At 40.3% G+C, this 17,650-nt stretch overlaps 1 protein-coding gene across 8 annotated transcripts in view; it reads right to left on the bottom strand.

Annotated features, from left to right (window-relative positions):
* Positions 1-10,842, bottom strand: part of RAP1GDS1 (Rap1 GTPase-GDP dissociation stimulator 1) — a 176,907-nt gene extending 166,065 nt beyond the window's left edge. For 3 of the 8 annotated variants that reach the window (XM_012499470.2, XM_012499472.2, XM_012499473.2), the window contains exon 1: positions 10,649-10,834. In XM_012499470.2, coding sequence (XP_012354924.1) covers positions 10,649-10,652 — 4 coding nt within the window. In that variant the 5' untranslated portion in view covers positions 10,653-10,834. Of the gene's footprint in view, positions 1-10,006; positions 10,398-10,648 lie in introns of those variants that run through there. The other 5 variants (XM_003257516.3, XM_003257517.3, XM_030819152.1 and 2 more) reach the window with 3 other exon arrangements.
* Between the last annotated feature and the right edge of the window lie 6,808 nt (positions 10,843-17,650).

The raw sequence follows: 17,650 nt of genomic DNA, 5'->3' as shown, positions 1-17,650 counted from the left end.
TACAAAGCCTAAAATATTTATCATCTGATCCTTTATGGAAAAAGCTTGTCAGCCTATGCTTGATGGTGGTGCTGTTTCCAGTGTGGCACCACCTGGGAAGGTCTTGACAATGCAAATTCTCAGCCCACCCCACATCTACTGAATCAGAACTTCTGAAGGTGGGCCCAGTATTTTTTAAAAACAAGCTCTTCAAGTGATTCTATGCAAGCTAAAGTTTCAGAACCATTGCTCTAAATCAGGCTGTTGGAGTGTTAGTTGTTCCCTTGGAAAAATTACTTAATTCTTTGATTTAGTAAAATGGAGACAGTGTCACCTACTTCATAGAATTGTTGAAAGGATTAAAATTCAGTTTTAAAAATATGTAAAGTGTAGCATAACTGACATCAATAATTCTTAATAAATGGTAATTATGAACTCAATGGTGTACAGCTCCCTGTACTACTCCATGAGATATAATTATTAAATTTTCAGGATTTTTATGACACAGTTATTAAAACAGCCATTATTGAAATTATATAAACATAAATGAGTTATACTAAAACAGAAGAATTAACACTCAAAACCACCACTACTTACTTTACATTTTACTATTATATGTGCTAATGAGATAATGTCTATATGGTGGATATGGTATACAATGATGTGCTACCTCTTATCTCTTCTCAACTCTGCATTCAGTAACATTATGTTAGTAGCCTGAAATGAGCCATGGGGAGAGTATTTACACCACAGGAAATTGACAGCCATCACAAATCAGGGCTATTTTGGAGAAAGGTGTTTAGTTAAACATTTACCAGCACCCCTCTAATTATCATTATTAAAAATTATAAAATGAGTTTTATTTTAAACTCAATGAGTTTTAATTAACTATGCATGTAGAGATGTCTACTAATCTGCTAAATACAAAGATGTAGCCCAGATATTAATAAATATATTTCAGTACCAATAAGTACCTAAAATCATTCTGTGAACAAAAAGGACTTTGGAATTTACAAGTACTGTTGACCCTTGAACAATGCAGGCACTAGGGGTACCAATCCCCCTCCACTCACTCAGTCAAAAATCCAAACATAACTTTTAACTCCCTAAAACCTTAACTAATAGCCTAATGCTGACCAGAAGCCTTACCAATAACATAAACAGTCAATTAACACATATTTTGTATGTTATATGCATCATATACCATATGCATCAAATACCATATTGTTACAATAAGGTAAGCTAGAGAAAAGAAAACGGAAGGAAGAGAAAACGTATTTACTGTTCATTACATGAGAAGTGGATCATCATAAAGGTCTTCATCCTTATTAGTCACACTGAGTAGGCTGAGAAGAGGAGGGGTTCATCTAGCTGTCTCAGGTGTGGCAGAGGTGGAGGAAATGAAAGGGGAGGCAGGAGAGGCGACTCACTTGGTATAGCTTTTACTGAAAAAAAAAAAAAATCCACATGGAAGTGGAACTGCGCTGTTCAAATCTATGTTATTCAAGGGTCAACTCTACAACCAATCATAGCTAGGAGCTCGATTTAACCACTTCCATTTATCACTAACCTAGTCCTTGGTTTTAACTCCTGAAATGCTTCTAGTAACAGAAGTTGTATAAATAGAAGCACTGAGAGAATTATTTCACCTGCAATTTGAATCCAGCATCCATATCTTAGCCAGCATGAGAAATGGTTTTTTAGGTCATTTATTTAGACAAAGCTAAAGTTGGTTCAAACCCTTAAGTTGCTACCTCAAGTATACATTACCATTTGAACACTAAAGAAAAACAAGTTATATAGAGATTATATTTAAGATACCAATGATATGGAGTATATTTCAAACTTCACTTTCAAGGAATCACAGGCTTTTATAACTGAAATAGTCTTTATAACTAGTATGGTTTGAATGTTTTTGTCCCCTCCAAAACTCATGTTGAACCTTAATCCCCAATACAACAGTATTGGAAGGTGGGGCTTAATGGGAGGTGTTTAGGTCATGAGGGCTCTGCCCTCATAGATTAATGGCATTATAAAAAGAGCTTACCAGAGTGGATTTTCTCTTTTGCTTTTCTGTTGTGTGAGGGCACAAGGTTTCTCCTCTTTGGAGGACACAGCAACTAGGCCTCATCTTGAAACCAAAGACCAAACCCGCAGGCACTTTGATCTTGTAGTTACCAGACTCCAGAACCCTGAGAGAATAAATTTCTGTTCTTTATAAATTACCCAGTCTGCAGTATTCTGTTATAGCAGCACAAAATGGACTGACACAATAACCTATTCTAATATATTCATTTATTATTTACATCTAGGTAAATATAGGTTGAGTATCCCTTATGCAAAATGCTTTAGACCAGAAGTGTTTCAGATTTTGAAATTATTCAGATTTTGGAATATGTGCATGATACTAACTGGTTTAACATCCCTAATCCAAAAATCTGAAACCAAAAATCCAAATGCTGCAATATGCATTTCCTTTGAGTGTCATGTCAGCATTCAAAAAGTTTCAGATTTTGGAGCATTTCAGATTTTGGATTAGGGAACCTCGACCTGTATTTTTATTTTATTTTAGCTATTAAGTTGTATGAGTTCTTGATTATTTTTACATGTTAACTCCTAATCAGATATATGGCTTGCAAATATTTCCCCTCTTTATGTAAGCTGCCTTTTCATTTTGTTGATTGTTTCTTTTGCTATAGAGAAACTTATTAATTTGATGAAGTCCCACTTGTTTATTTTTGCTTTTGTTGCCTGTGCTGTTGGTGCCATAAACAAAAAATCATTGCCAACACCAATGTTACGGAGCTTTTCTCCAGTATTTTCTTGTGCACATCTTATGCTTTTCAAATTCAAATCTTTTGTTTAAATCTCTGACCCATTTTGAGCTGATTTTTGTATATGGGGTGAATAAGGATCCAATGTCATTCTTCAGTATGTGGATATCTAGTTTTGACAAGAGTGTTTATTGAAGAGATTGTCCTGTCCCCACTGTGTTTCCTTGGCTTTTTTTTTTTTTAAAGATCAATTGACTGTAAACTCTTGGGTTTATTTCTGGCCTCTTTATTCTGTTCCATTGATCTATGTGTCTGCTTTTATGCCAGTACCATACTGTTTTGATCACTATAGCTTTGTAACATGACTTGAATCATGTAGTGTGATGCCCCTGGCCTTGTTCTTCTTGCTCAAGATTATTTTGGCTATTCAGAACTTTTGTGGTTCCATACAAATTTTAGAATTGTTTTGCTATTTCTGTGAAAAGTTTCACTGGAATTTTGATAGGGATTATATTGAATCTGCAGATCACTTACAGTACCATGAACAATTTTAACAATATTAATTCTTCCAATTTATGAATATGGGATATCTGTTTATTTAATTCTTCAAATTCTCTCATCAATGTCTTACGGTTTTCAGTGTAGAGATCTTTCACCTTCTTGGTTAAATTTATTCCTAAATATTTTATATTTCTGCAGCTACTGTAAATAGGATGGTTTTCTTGATTACATCCTCAGAAAGTTTGCTATTAGTGTACAGAAATGCTTCTGATTTTTCTATGCTGATTTTGTATCCTGAAACTTTACCGAATTCATTTATTAGGTCTAATAGTTTTTGTCTTTTTTTTCAAGGAGTCTTTAAGGCTTTCTATGTACAATACCACACTATCTTTAAACAGATCATTTTACTCTCCAATTTGAATGCTTTTTTATTTCTTTTTCTTGTCTATTTGCTCTGCTAGGACTTCTAGTACTATCTTAAATAGCAATGGCAAGAGTGGGCATCGTTTTTTTTCTCAATCTGAGATAAACCTTTCAGATTTTCACCATTAAGTATGATGTTATGGGCTTGTCATATATGACCTTTACTATGTTTAGGCATATTCACTCTACACCAAATTTGTTGAGAGTTTTAAGAATGAAAGTATGTCGAATTTTGTCAAATGCTTTTTCTGTATCAACTGAGATGATCATATGATTTTTGTTCTTCATTCTGTTAATGTGTTGTATCACGTTTATTGATTTGTGTATGTTCAACCATTCTTGCATCCCAGGGATAAATCCCACTTGATCATGATGTATGATCCTCTTAATGGGATGAGACTGCAAATCGAACCACAATGAGATACCATTTCACACCAGTCAGAATGGCTATTATTAAAAAGTAAAAACAAACAAACAAAAAACAGATGCTGTACGGCTGTGGAGCAAAGAGAATGTTTTTACACTGTTAGTGGAAACATAAATCAGTTCAGACACGGTGGAACACAATTTGGAGACTTCTCGACGAACTTAAAACAGAACTACAATTTGACCCAGCCATCCCATTACTGGGTATATTTCCAGAGAAGAATAAATCATACTACCAAAAAGACACATGCTCTTGGATCTTCATCACAGTGCTATTCACAATAACAAAGACATGAAATCAACCCAGGTGCCTATCAATAGTGGACTGGATAAAGAAAATGTGGCACATATATACCATGGAATACTATGCACTCACAAAAAAGAATGAAATCATGTCCTTTGCAGCAACATGGATGGAGCTGGAGGCCACTATCCTAAGCAAATTAACAGAGAAATAAGAAATCCAAATACCACATGTTGTCATTTGTAAGTGGAAGCTAAGCACTGGGTGTACATATGGACATAAAGATGGGAACAACAGATACTGGGGACTACTAGAGAGGGACAAATGGAGGAACGCAAGGGCTGAAAAACTACCCACTGGGTACTATGCACACTACCTGGGTGATGGGATTATTCATACTCCAAACCCCTGAGTGATGGGATTATTCATACTCCAAAGTGTCACATAATATGCCCATGTAACCAACCTGCACATGTACCCTCTGCACCTAAACTAAAAGTTGAAATTATTTTAAAAAAAGAACTAATACCAATCCTCCTCAAACTCTTTCCAAACAATGAAGAAAGGGAAATACTTCCAAACTCATTTAATGAGGCCAACATTACCCCGATACCAAAGCCAGACAATGATACTACAAGAAAAGAAACTACAAGCTAATATCCTTAATAAACATAAATAGAAAAATCCTCCAGAAAATACTGGCAAACTGAACTCAATATCAACATGTATTTTAAATTAAACTTTTTCCTTATCAGTTATCCAAACATTTGGCTATCTAAAATTACATCAGGTTCCCAAAGGACTGAATCTTCCTCCTTCATTCCTCCTGATGTTCATGACTGGATACTAAAATTTAGGTAATTCTGATGGCTGTTGTTAGTGCCACCAACAACTCCAGAATTGCTATGTTCAATCTCAGGTTCAATCAGGAATTTCTGGAGAGCATCCACACTATTTCCCCAAAGTCACCTAGAAATTCCAAGATTACACTATGAAAGCAAAATCATTTTGGTTCTTAAAAACAATTAAGGCTATTATAACTTTTCAAATAGTAGTAGTACAGACTTCAGAATATGACTACCAAGGATAGTGAATTCAACCTTTCTCCCACATGAAAAAAAAAGACATACAAAACAGATATAATGCCAACATAAGAAACATTTTTAAATTTACCAATCTAGCATCTATGCTTTTTGGAAATCATAAATTTTAGTAATTACCAGCTTTCAAAAATATTGTATCACCCTGCCTAGACTTGCAAAGATCAGGCAAAATTAGTATTTACTATTTAGCTATGAAAACCATTCCTGGACTTGGAAATATAGGCAAAATAAAATGACTATAAGTTTGATACATATCTACAGAGAAAACTACAACTCCAGGAATTAAAAATATAATTAGAAGCATACCTATGATCTAAAGAAGTCTCAAATTCACAAAGTCTAAGAGTAAAAGTGATAAAACCATTCATCAGTAAAGAGTATTATTTAGGCAAAATGCCATGCAAAATTATAAAATCATTCTAGACTCACTCCGCATGACAGACATTATAAAAATAAAAATTGTACTATACTAAGTCACAAAGACATTAAAAATGAAATGTCAAAGAAATGTGAGGCACTATGGTGAAATTAAAAATTATTCTTAGACAAGAAAACAGCATACGTCCTTCCATGTAAAATGCAACATTAAAATAATTTTTTTAATTTGTAAATTAAAATACATTTAAAATTTTAAAATATTTTCTAAAATGTAGTATCTGTCATGCGGAGTGAGTTAAAAATGTTTTCAAAAATCTATGTTTTCTCATAGATCTTTAAACAAGGTGAGAAATACAGCATGACTATACCTAGTGAACTGTTTCCACTTATTATTCACTTAGCCTTTACAACTGACCTCCATATCTACTAAACCTCTTAAAGTGGCTTTTTAGAAAAATATACTGGGTAATATCCTAACCAAAGCACTTAGAGCCTGTTCTCAGTCCTTATCACCCTCCTGACTGTTCTGAAAAAACAGACCTTATTGACTATTCACTCTTTCTTAAAACCAACCATATACCAATCCTAGTCTTTCACCAATTCTAGTCTTTCACTCTTACTTCTGTGTTTTTCAGTGTGAAATCATACCATTCCTTTTTCCCTAACTACGGAAAACTTAAGGAACCCCATTCCTCAAGATTCTTACCATGAACAATTTTCCTCTTTTTCTTTGTTGACTCTCTGATCTAACTTCAAATATCACCTCAGGATATTTGTGGATAACTTCCAGATCTCTAATTCAAATTGTACTCTCAAAAGTTAAAATAAATGTTTGTTAACTATTTTTTATCTAGTTTCAGTCAGTCAACACAATTTTTCTACGTGGCTACTATGTGCCAGACACTAGTGTTAGAAACGTATTCAAATCCTAATATGACAACGTCCTTGTTATCAAGGAGCAGAGACTAAAGGACAGACCAAAAAGTCTAATGCAACAGGTCCAAAATTGAGTATCTATGTTTCCTCTTCCTGTTAATTGAATATGTATCAGGAGATTCTCGTATCCTCATTATCACCCAGGCTAAAACCTGTGACTCTCAATTCCATACTCAATGGGTTGCCAAGTAAATCCTATTCTTTATTTGCAATATTCTATTCCCATTGCCATAACCTGGTTCAAGCCATTAAACATTTTCGTCCAAACTCCAACAACAATCTTCTGAAGTGTTCTGTAGTTTCTCATCTAATCCATCCTGCACTCAACTGACAAATTTTCCTATACCACAGATGTGATCCATCACTTAACTGCATAAAAATGTTTAGTGGTCTCTCAATAGGTAAGTCAGGTTAAAATTCTTCAGCTTGGCATTTTAGATCCTGCATTATCTGGTCATTAGCTATTACTGTACTACTTTTTCATGTCTGTTACCCACTATTTCCTTACCTTTTGCTCTAGCCAAACAATGCTGTATAATCACATCCTGGAAACTCATAAAATGTTTCCTATCTCTCTATCTTCCTTTATGTCATTTCTCTTCCAACTCCAGACCAACTCCATTCTGATTAACAGTCTCATTTCTACCTTTAAGAAAGTTAACCCACCTTTGGTTCAAATAACACCTTTTCTCTAAAACGTTCTCTCCATTCTCTGAATCTATAATATATGTAAAGGTCTTTTATATAACTTATACCTTTACTTCTATTGTAATTTGTGTATGTGTCATATTGTTCCTGCTAAGATTATAAACATGAAACATGAATATCTTTTTATCTTTGTCCTCCCAGTACACTGTAGTACAGTACACTGCACACTGTTGATATCCAACAAACACTAAATGTATGTTGAATCTGAAATATGACATATACATAAAATAGCAGCTATGGCCATAAAGTTATATAGGAATTTTCTTTCACTCTCTTGTGTAGGAAATTATTGCCATGAGAATATCCTTTTTTTTTTTTTTTTTTTTTTTTTTTGAGACAGAGTTTTGCTCTTGTTGCCCAGGCTGGAGTGAAATGGCATGATCTCAGCTCACTGCAACCTCTGCCTCCCGGGTTCAAGTGATTCTCCTGCCTCAGCCTCCCACACAGCTGGGATTACAGGCGCCCGCCACCACGCCCGGCTAATTTTTTTTTTGTATTTTTAGTAGAGACAGGGTTTTACCATGTTAGTCAGGCTGGTCTCCAACTCCTGACTTCAGGTGATCCGCCCGCCTCGGCCTCCCAAAGTGCGTGCCCGGCTGAGAATATCTTTAAAAATAACCTTATTTATTTCTTGAGACAAATTAAAAAGCACTTCTCCCTCCCCTCATCATTAACCAGTATACCTTCTACCTTCTTATGTGTACACGAGTTGTTATACTAACTTCCTTGGCTCAGATATAAAACTGTTACCCAAGGTTTCAATTTTAAATTATCATATGTATCTACTGATCATACATGAAACTGCCTTACCATTGAAGAAAGTTTAGAAGGAAATAGATTGCCTGAGGTTGACTCAAAACCTACCTACAGTGTACTGGGAGGCATGGTACAATTATACCTTTCTGTTTCTGCTTATCCCCCAAATAGATAATATGTACCAATCCAAATGTTTGTTCAGATGAAGACTGTATCTTCAGGTTCAAAAGTTGAAAATAATAGGTGGCTTTAAGTTCAATAATTTGCCAAAGATTTACTGAATTTCTATTTGAAAAGCACTGTGGGGAACACAAAAAAATAGTAAGACATTTTTCATCTTCCGGGACTCATGATTAAATGCACAGCACACACACATAAACAACTCTATTATATGGTAGATTATGTAAGTGCTAAAAAGCCTCTAACAAGGTACAAACAGTGCTTATGAAGAGAGAGATTAACCAAAGAGTATCAGAGATGGCTTCAAAATGAGCGATAGGTTTCTATTTGGCCCTTTTTAAAAATCAAGCAATAGCATTCAAGATTTTGAAGATTATTTTTAAGTAGATAATTTCATTGCTTTTAGGTATTTTTATTCACCAGTGTTGTAACGGAATTGGATTTTTTTCCACTGAAAAAGTACGGATTTAACATGTAAGTTAAAATATTAAATGGATTGTTTGAGGCTCACCTGGAAACATGGGAAAATATATTTTGCAAGCCAAACTTGAACTTACAGTCCAATATCAGATAGGGTTATTGGACATACTGTATATTTCGTTTGAACATACACACATTTATCTGTGTGTATTGTATGTTCAAAGGAATTTTATTTCAAAGTGTATTTATCTGTGTATATTCAAAGGGAACATACATAAACGTGTGTATGTTCGACGGAAATATACAGCTTGTCCAACAATCTGATATAATACCTATTTAAAAATCTACTTTAAAAGAGAGTAGACACGCATAAATGGGCCACCCAATTTTTACAGAAATTTGTTCAGCATATCGAGTACTCACGTTAAAAAGAAAAAACAACTTAACTGAAAATAAAATTCAGAGCCCTAGACCTTTTTTGATTCATACCACCTCCTCCGTCAACCCTGGCCTCTCTTCCAGACATACGGCCAAAGGCTGGGATCAAAGCCTGAAGCATTTGCTGTTCCAGAAAACTCTATGGACACCATTCCCAGGTTTAGATACTTCTTGAAGATTCTGAGTTGCACCACCTAACTCTGAACGTGTTGAGCACTGTATTAACAGATGAAAGGACCACATTCATCTCAAGCTTTAAATAACTCGCACAGAAGGGGTGGGAAAAGTCCCAGCTGACAGATGCCAAGGGAGCAAATTTTAAAAAGAGGAAATTATGACAGACAGGAGTGGAAGCAAACTGGGGAACTTAGTACAAGTCGCTACTATTAAAAGAAACTTTGAGCTCTTAATTACATGACAGCATTCATCAGACGTTTCTGTGATTACTGAATGTAACAGTTAAGCAATAGATGATGTAAAAAAATAAGGTTAAATTTATATATCGTTTTATAAAACACATTTGCTCTTAAATATCTCATCCAAACCAATCTCTTCAGATTAACTATAAATACAAAGGAACTAAAATCAGATTATGCCGATTAGACAGGGGGAAGCTGGGAAAGAATAACTACCATGTAAGTTCGGTAACAACGTTACAGGGCGCAGTTTCCTGCTACAGAAGACGGACGAAGGAATCCAGAAAATAGGCTGGTCACAGGAATACTGCACACTGTACTCACCCAGCACTAATTCAACAGCTAGCGGCTCTATCCTGCCTCACGTTCCTCGTGGCCTCTGACAAGTCATCCTTTCAACCTATGAGGCTGTCCGCTCTCCCCCGTGGAAAATAATTTCCGTGCAGGTTGTAAGATCTCCCTCACAAACTACTTGCTTCCACTTCCCCGCCCGGGATGAGGAGTCTCCACGACGGGGAAAGGTCGCACTGACAGAGAAGGAAGTTACACCAAGTGGTCGCGGTCGGACCCGAGCCTCGAGCTCAGTAGACGCGGGGGAAAAGGAAGCGGGCGGCCTCTGGAGAAACGCGGCTGGAGCTGCAGATGCGAGCCCGCGAGGCAGGCTCCGTGGTGCCCGGGCACCGGCAGGAAGAATGGAGGAGGGGAGGCGAGGCTGCTAGGTGCCGGGGAGCCGGGCGGCGGTCCGGCCCGCGGCCGACCCCACCCCAGCCCGCGCTCGGGACCCTCCCAGCCCCGGCACCCGGCGTGCGTTCCGCGTGCGCCGACTCTCCCCGGAGGAACAGCCACCGTCTCACACCCGGGGACTGGAGAAATCCGGCAACTTTGCGCGAGAAATGCTTCCCACCCTGCAGCACGCCGAGAAAGAAAAAAATGTCAGGCGATGACGGGGGAGGAAGGATGACTTACCCATGTTGCTCCCCGAGGGTGAGGAACCGGCGGGGCGAGGCGAAGGTCTCCGGTGCGGGCGGCGCGGCTCTGTGTCCTCCCTCTACCTCCGTCTCTCCCGCAGCCAGGGAGGGACCCGCGGGGGGCGGCCGCCGGGGAGGAGCAGCTGGTGCTGCTGCAGGCGGCGCGGCCGCGGCGGGGACGAGCGGCGGGGGGCGGGGCGGGGCGGGGCGGGGCGGGGCTGGCGGGCGCAGCCTGCGGCGGGCGCGGCTCCGAGCGGGCGGGCGGCGGAGGCGCGGGAGCCGGCGTGAAGAGCGCCGGCCCCGACTCGCGGCCTGCGAGCGCCCCGCCCTCCCCACCGAGCATGCTCAGTGCCTTTTCCACCCCTCCCTCTGTGGCGAGCGAGGCTAAGCGTGCGGGTGGGCGTGTGTTTGCAGACCGGCTGCAGCTGCGGCGGAGGATCTTCATGGCGGCCGTCTGAGGGGCGGAGGGTGGGCCTGGAGAAAGCAGGGAATAGGGATATTGAGCCCGATCTGCTAGCAGAGGACCCACCGCTGCCTTGCTTTCCCACCCTGACCCACCAACCCCCCACCCGGAACCCGGGCCTGCCTTCTTTACGGGACGACCGGTACGCACAGGCCGGAATTAACCGGAGAAGAGGCTGGGCCGCCGCAGAGTCGGGAGGGGTGGTGGGAAGCCAAAGCTGACGCCCCGACACGAAGCTGGAAAGGACGTGTAGGCGACTAGGCCTGCGCCTTTTGGGGACACCTGAGGACGCCCGCTGGGCAGCTGGCTGAGGAGCGGCCGCCGGGAGGGCGCTCGATAGCAGGCGTGTCATTGGGACACTTAAGGCTGCTCTAGCTGTGGCCAGCTTAGAAACAAAGGTCCCGGCAGCGAGGAGAGCGCCCGCTCCAGGATTTCCTCGAAGAGTGTGTCGTTCTCCCTCCCGGAGGAGCGCGGCCTTCGTTCCCCGGAGGGCGCTGGAAAGGCCCTTTAACCGGGGTGCCGTCGGGCTCCATCCTGCTCTCTGTGAAAGCGGGAGGAACTACGTTCCCCAGGCTTGAAAATAAGCGTCCTGCTGGGTTGGCTGCGGCACTGCCAAGCTAACCCGGCGGAGGTCCTGTGATCCTGGGGCCGCCGCCCGCTCCCACCACCGCCTCGGCCGCGGAGAGAACCTGAGCAGGGCGCTCCCACTGAGGGCGTCCTCCCGACCGGGCATGCGCGTGAGGCCGGGGCTGGCTTCGGTCCTCTGCCCTGGGGTAGGAGGCTGGAGGAAACCGATTTCTCTGCACCCTAATCTTGCCCTGGCTCCTCCTGAGTGGGGTGAGGAATCTGGTCGCTCTCCGAGGCTGCAGCGACCGCAGTCCTTCAGGGGAGAGGGTGCAGTCAGCAGTACAACCTGTGGGACAAAGATAGCTGAATCGAGGTGTCTTTCCCCTGTCAAGTTTCACTCGGTCAATCCGATGTTGAGAAAGGGCTTTTTTTGTTTGTTTTTTAATTAGTCGCCTATTCTCACAGTCATCAGTTTCTGCTTGGTGACTAGTATATCGAGCACACAAATCAGAAGGGGCCCTGTAATTTGTTAAGCAAAGAGCAGATTTTATGTGATTTTTCTACAGCAAGAAACGATTATTAAAAAGGTTTAGTAAAACAGGAAAATGCAATTTAACTGCTGAAATCAAATATATGAGACTTTTCTGATGTACGAGACTATCAGGCACCTCACTCTCTTAGGATGCTCTTCTTGTTTGCCTCTCAAAATAATCGCACTACATTAGTTCCCTAGGGCTGCTGTAACATACCACAAATTGGGTGGCTTAGAAAAACAAATTATTATCTCACAATTCTGGAGGCCAGAAGTTTGAAATCAAGGTGTAGGCAGGGCTGTACTCTCTCTGAGGGCACTGGGGAAGGATCTCGTCCCTGCCTCTCCTAGCTTCTGGTAATTTCTTGGCATATGGTAGCATAACTCCAATCTGAACATGGCTGTTCTCCCAGTGTGCTGTGTTCAAATTTCCCTTTTTAATAAGAACAGCAGTCATAACGGATTAGGGGCGAACCATCCTCCAGTATGACCTCATGAACATTAATTATATCTGCAATGACCCTATTTCCAAATCAGGTCACATTCTAAGGTACTAGGGGTTAGGACTTCTACATATGAATCGGGCCAGCCTGGCCAGCATGATGAAACCCCATCTCTAACTAAAAATACAAAAAATTAGCCAGGGCCAGACACAGTGGCTCACGCCTGTAATCCTAACACTTTGGGAGGCTGAGGAGGGCAGATCACTTAAGTCAGGAGTTGGAGATCACCCTGGCCAACATGGCAAAACCCCATTTCTACTAAAAAATAAATAAATTAGCTGGGCATGGTGGCACGTGCCTGTAATCCCAGCTACTTGGGAGGCTGAGGCAGGAGAATCGCTTGAACCCAGGAGGCGGAGGTTGCAGTGAGCTGAGATCGCACCACTGCACTCCAGCCTGGGCAACAGAGCAAGACCCTGTCTCAAAAAAAAAAAAAAAAGAATCGGGGAGGGGTACACAATTCAACCCATAATACATCAATGCAGACCCCACCCTCAGGGCCCCTCACTGCCCCCACATCTGCCATGTTACACATTCATTTTATTACTCCTCCAGAAGATCAGCCTGGGCCTTTGCATTGCTGCTCATCATTTTTTGTTCATCTTTCCTTAACCTTCATTAATCTCTTCCAGATTCTCAAGTTAACTTGCTTTATTTTTCCTACTTCCTTATCTAATTACATATTACAATAATTTCATAGAGTATCTTCTATCATTTATTTGGATGTAAGCGTTGAAATTAGCGAAAGCAGCTGAAGTGGCTTTCTCACCTCCCATCTGACACTAAAGTGCCTTTTTTGTTCTACTTCAATCTACAAGCCATCTCCTTAGCCTTCCTGCCAATTAAAACCGAAGGGTTGTTCAGGCTTAGTGCATATACCGAGTCCTAATGCACCGGTGTTGTAACCATAGTGAGAACCAATACTGATTGTTACATGCAGAAGTGAATTACTTCCAGACTGGTATATTGCCTACTCCTTGCAGACACAATGCCACCTCCCTTCCCCTCTCCTTTCGTGTTCTATTATAAGAATATAATGTTTCTTTCTCATATCTTTACTTTCTTCCTTTATGTCTTTATTCAAAAGTTACCTGCATGATGTCTTCCCTAGTTATCTAAAATTTCAACACTCCTTCCCATTTCATATCCCCACTTCTATACTTTATTTTTTTCCTTAGCAGTTATCAATAAGATGATATATATATTGCTTTTGGACTGTCTCCCACATTTAAATGTAAGTTCTCCTAGGGAAATAATTTTTGTCTGCTGTATTTACCATTATAACCCCCGTGCCTAAATAGTGCTAGCACATAGCAAGTGCTTAATAAAAATTTGCTAGGTATGGTGGCTCACGCCTATAATTCCAGCACTTAGGGAGGCCAAGGAGGGAGGATCACTTGAGGTCAGGATTCTGAGAGCAGCCAGTACAAGATAGCAACACCTTATCTCTACATCAGGGATGTCAAGAGACTCTTCCAAAATCGATCTACTAATACCCATACTGTAGGTTAGGCAATGGTCAGGATTTTATCAGGCCTGCTACAAAACAAAGGAAGTTCTGGCCCATGCAAAGGTTTTCAACTTCAATCTAGGAAATGTCATATTTATAAAGTACACAGATTTATTTGAATAACAATTTCTGTTGGAAATTGGTTTATGATTACTAAATCGCTGTTATAGGGGAGTATCAAGGAAAATGTCTTTTAGAAAAGATCAGAAGCAGTACATTTTGGCAAGACTTATAACTTACCTCATTGATGCATGTAAGCTTAAAGAGGTTAGAAAGTGATTTAAATTCTTTAGGGGAAATCTACTGGGAGGGGCAACACAACAAGAAGTGGAAAGAGAGGAGAGAATGTCTTTAAAAGTAATAATAGGGAACTGATTGACTCCTCTTCACCAAGATGTTCTGAATATCATTTAAGGGAATTTCACTGGAGTAGTTAATTGAACTCTGCGGTGATAGAAAATGATTTGGCAGTGAACAGCCTTCTGCCTAAACTGTTTATTTTTCAGAGACTTCATTGGTGAGATCAATTTAGTCCAGTTTGAACAACTGAAATGTCTTAACCTCAATGTAACCTCTTTCTCTCCCGCTCTCCGCTTATTTAATATTTTAGCCATTTTCTAAATGTTGTAAAATCTAAATTGTTTTCATAGGCTGTCACCTCAAACTAATGTCTACATATTTCAAGCAACCACAGACCTAGATTACATACAGTTTTTAGATGGGACATACCACTTTAAAATCAGTCATGTCGTTATTGAACATTTCTTTTGAGCTCAGCACTGTGCTAGATGCTATTAAAACAACAGCTATAAGGGCCAGGCGCGGTGGCTCATGCCTGTAATCCCAGCACTTTGGGAGGCCGAAACGGGCAGATCACGACTTTAGGAGATCGAGACCATTGTGGCTAACATGGTGAAACCCCGTCTCTACTAAAAATACAAAAAATAAGCCAGGCGTGGTGGCGGGCGCCTGTAGTCCCGGCTACTCAGGAGGCTGAGGCAGGAGAATGGCGTGAACCCGGGAGGCAGAGCTTGCAGTGAGCCGAGATCGCGCCACTGCACTCCAGCCTGGGCGACAGAGCGAGACTCCGTCTCAAAAAAAACAAAAAAAAAGAAATAGCTATAAGTACATATCATGCAAAACAAGAGAATAAGAACAATCTCTCTTAAAAGTCTCTTCCAACTAGTCAAAGATAGCTGTATAAGGAGAACATACCTGAAGAATGGATAGAATTTTTCCGAGAAAGGATGGGAAGAAAAGAATTTACTCCAAGACAGGGAAACAGCATGAAGTAAGACACCTATATGCCATATTCATAAGACCATTAAAAAGGGTACATATTGGCCGGGTGCTGTTGCTCACACCTGTAATCCCAGCACCTTGGGAGGCCGAGGCAGGCAGATCACTTGAAGTCAGGAGTTCAAGACCAGCCTGGCCAACATAGTGAAACCTCATCTCTACTAAAAATACAAAAATTAGCTAGGCCTGGTGGCACGTGCCTGTGGTCCCAGCTACTTGGGAGGCTGAGGCAGGAGAATCACTTTAACCCAGGAGGTGGAGGTTGCAGTGAGCCAAGATCACACCACTGCACTCCAGCCTAGGTGAAGGAGTAAGACTCTGTCTCAAAAAAAAAAAAAAAAAAAAAGATGCAGGGGTACTTATCGTGGCATCTTGAGAAATAAGATTAAAAATTTGGTATGAAGAACAGATTGTGAGGGACTGAAAAAGCCAGCCAGAGGAATTTAAACTTGATAAGTTAGGAAATAAGAAACCATTGAAAGTTTCTTGAGAAATGGAATAGCATGGCGAAAACAGTATTGAAGGAGGAGAAGTAGTGCATCAAAGAAAGTAATTTTTATTATTCTTTAATATTATAATTTTAATCATTCATTTATTCAACAACTACTTATTACTACCTACTGTGATTTAAGTCCTGAAGATACAATAGTGAACAAGAAAGACCTATTCCCTCATTGAGTACATTTGAGTGAGGAGGTCAATCAATAAGCAAATAAAAAAAAAAACTACACATAAAGATATGATAAATACTGTGAGGAAAGCAGATAAGGAGCCGTGATTGACAAAAATGGCAGTGGAGAAACACCTTTATGTAACATTTTGTGTGTGAAGGCCACTCTTGGAGCATGATAATTAATTAAAGACCCAAAGATAAGAAAAAGCCAATCATGAAGAAGCCAGAGGAGAAACATTTTAGGTAGAGGGAGCTGCAAGTGCAAAGCGCAACAAAAAAATTGTGGCTATGTGTTAGGAAATTAAGAAGGCCAGAGTAATTGAAGCCTAGTAAACAGGGGAGAATGGCAAAAAATGAAGTTGCAGAGGCAGCGAAAAGTCAAATAATGTGAAAGTTGGCACTTTAGTGGGTGCTAGTAAATAAAAGTCCTCTGTGTTACTCCAGAATTTGGAACCAAGATGGGAGATGAGACTCCAGAGTTACTAGATGAAGATCAAAATGGCAGCTTTATTACTGAGTCTGCTGATGGGAGAATTGCAGCCAAATGGGCTTCCAAATACTCCTCCCACTGTCATCACCCTGAATACATTTACCTCTCTATTGTCCCAGGCAGAGCGGAACTGCAGGCTTTCCTTCCAGGGGCAGGCTAGTAAGTAATTGGCAGAGAATTAAGCCATTTTAAAGGAAAGAACCCAATAAGACACACTTGCTCAATTTCTCTTCCCCTCTCAGCAATGAGAGGATTCTCTCTTCCCCTCAGGGAGAGAAAGGAGTACTAAGGGATGAGAGTAAATGAGGCAGTTAATGAGAGGAACCAGGAATGTTTCCATGGTCTTCTTCCTGTTGATAGAAAGTTCTCTCCTCTCTAAGAAATGTGTGGAGAGGGGATAAATATTATCCTTACACTCCTATCAGATGGGTCTTTTAGGCCATCATTTGGAATCAGAATTTCATTCTAAATACTAAAAGTATTGAAAGCGTTTTACCCATAAAGCTACATAGACTTTTTTTACACATAAAACTACATAGATGAAAAATGGATGGGAGAAATTAAAATTTATGAAGCTTTTATATTTTCCAAAATAAGACCCTACTTATTCTTAAAATAATTACTAAAATGTTATTTCTGCCACTACAGAATTCACTATTGAGAACTAATATTTTAAGGTTGAAACAAACAACATAGACTGACCGATAATTTGGAAAGATCACTCTGGCAGCTATGGAGATAAGTGGAAATAAGTTGAGCTTCCAGGAGGCATTCTACAGGTAGAAAAGCTGGGGCTTGATGCTGAATTGGATTTAGAAGAGAATGTAAAGGAGGAGTTCAGGTTAAATATTAAAGTCCTGGTTTAAGTGATTGGATGAATGATCATGTCATGTACTGAAATAAGGAAAACCGGGAGAGAAATAAGATGGCAACAGAATTATACTCTGGATTTGGCAACGTGAA

Source organism: Nomascus leucogenys, chromosome 9, assembly GCF_006542625.1.
Source record: "Nomascus leucogenys isolate Asia chromosome 9, Asia_NLE_v1, whole genome shotgun sequence".
NCBI lineage: Eukaryota > Metazoa > Chordata > Mammalia > Primates > Hylobatidae > Nomascus > Nomascus leucogenys.
Note: the sequence above shows the minus strand (reverse complement) of the source record. Positions and strands in the feature narration are given on the sequence as shown.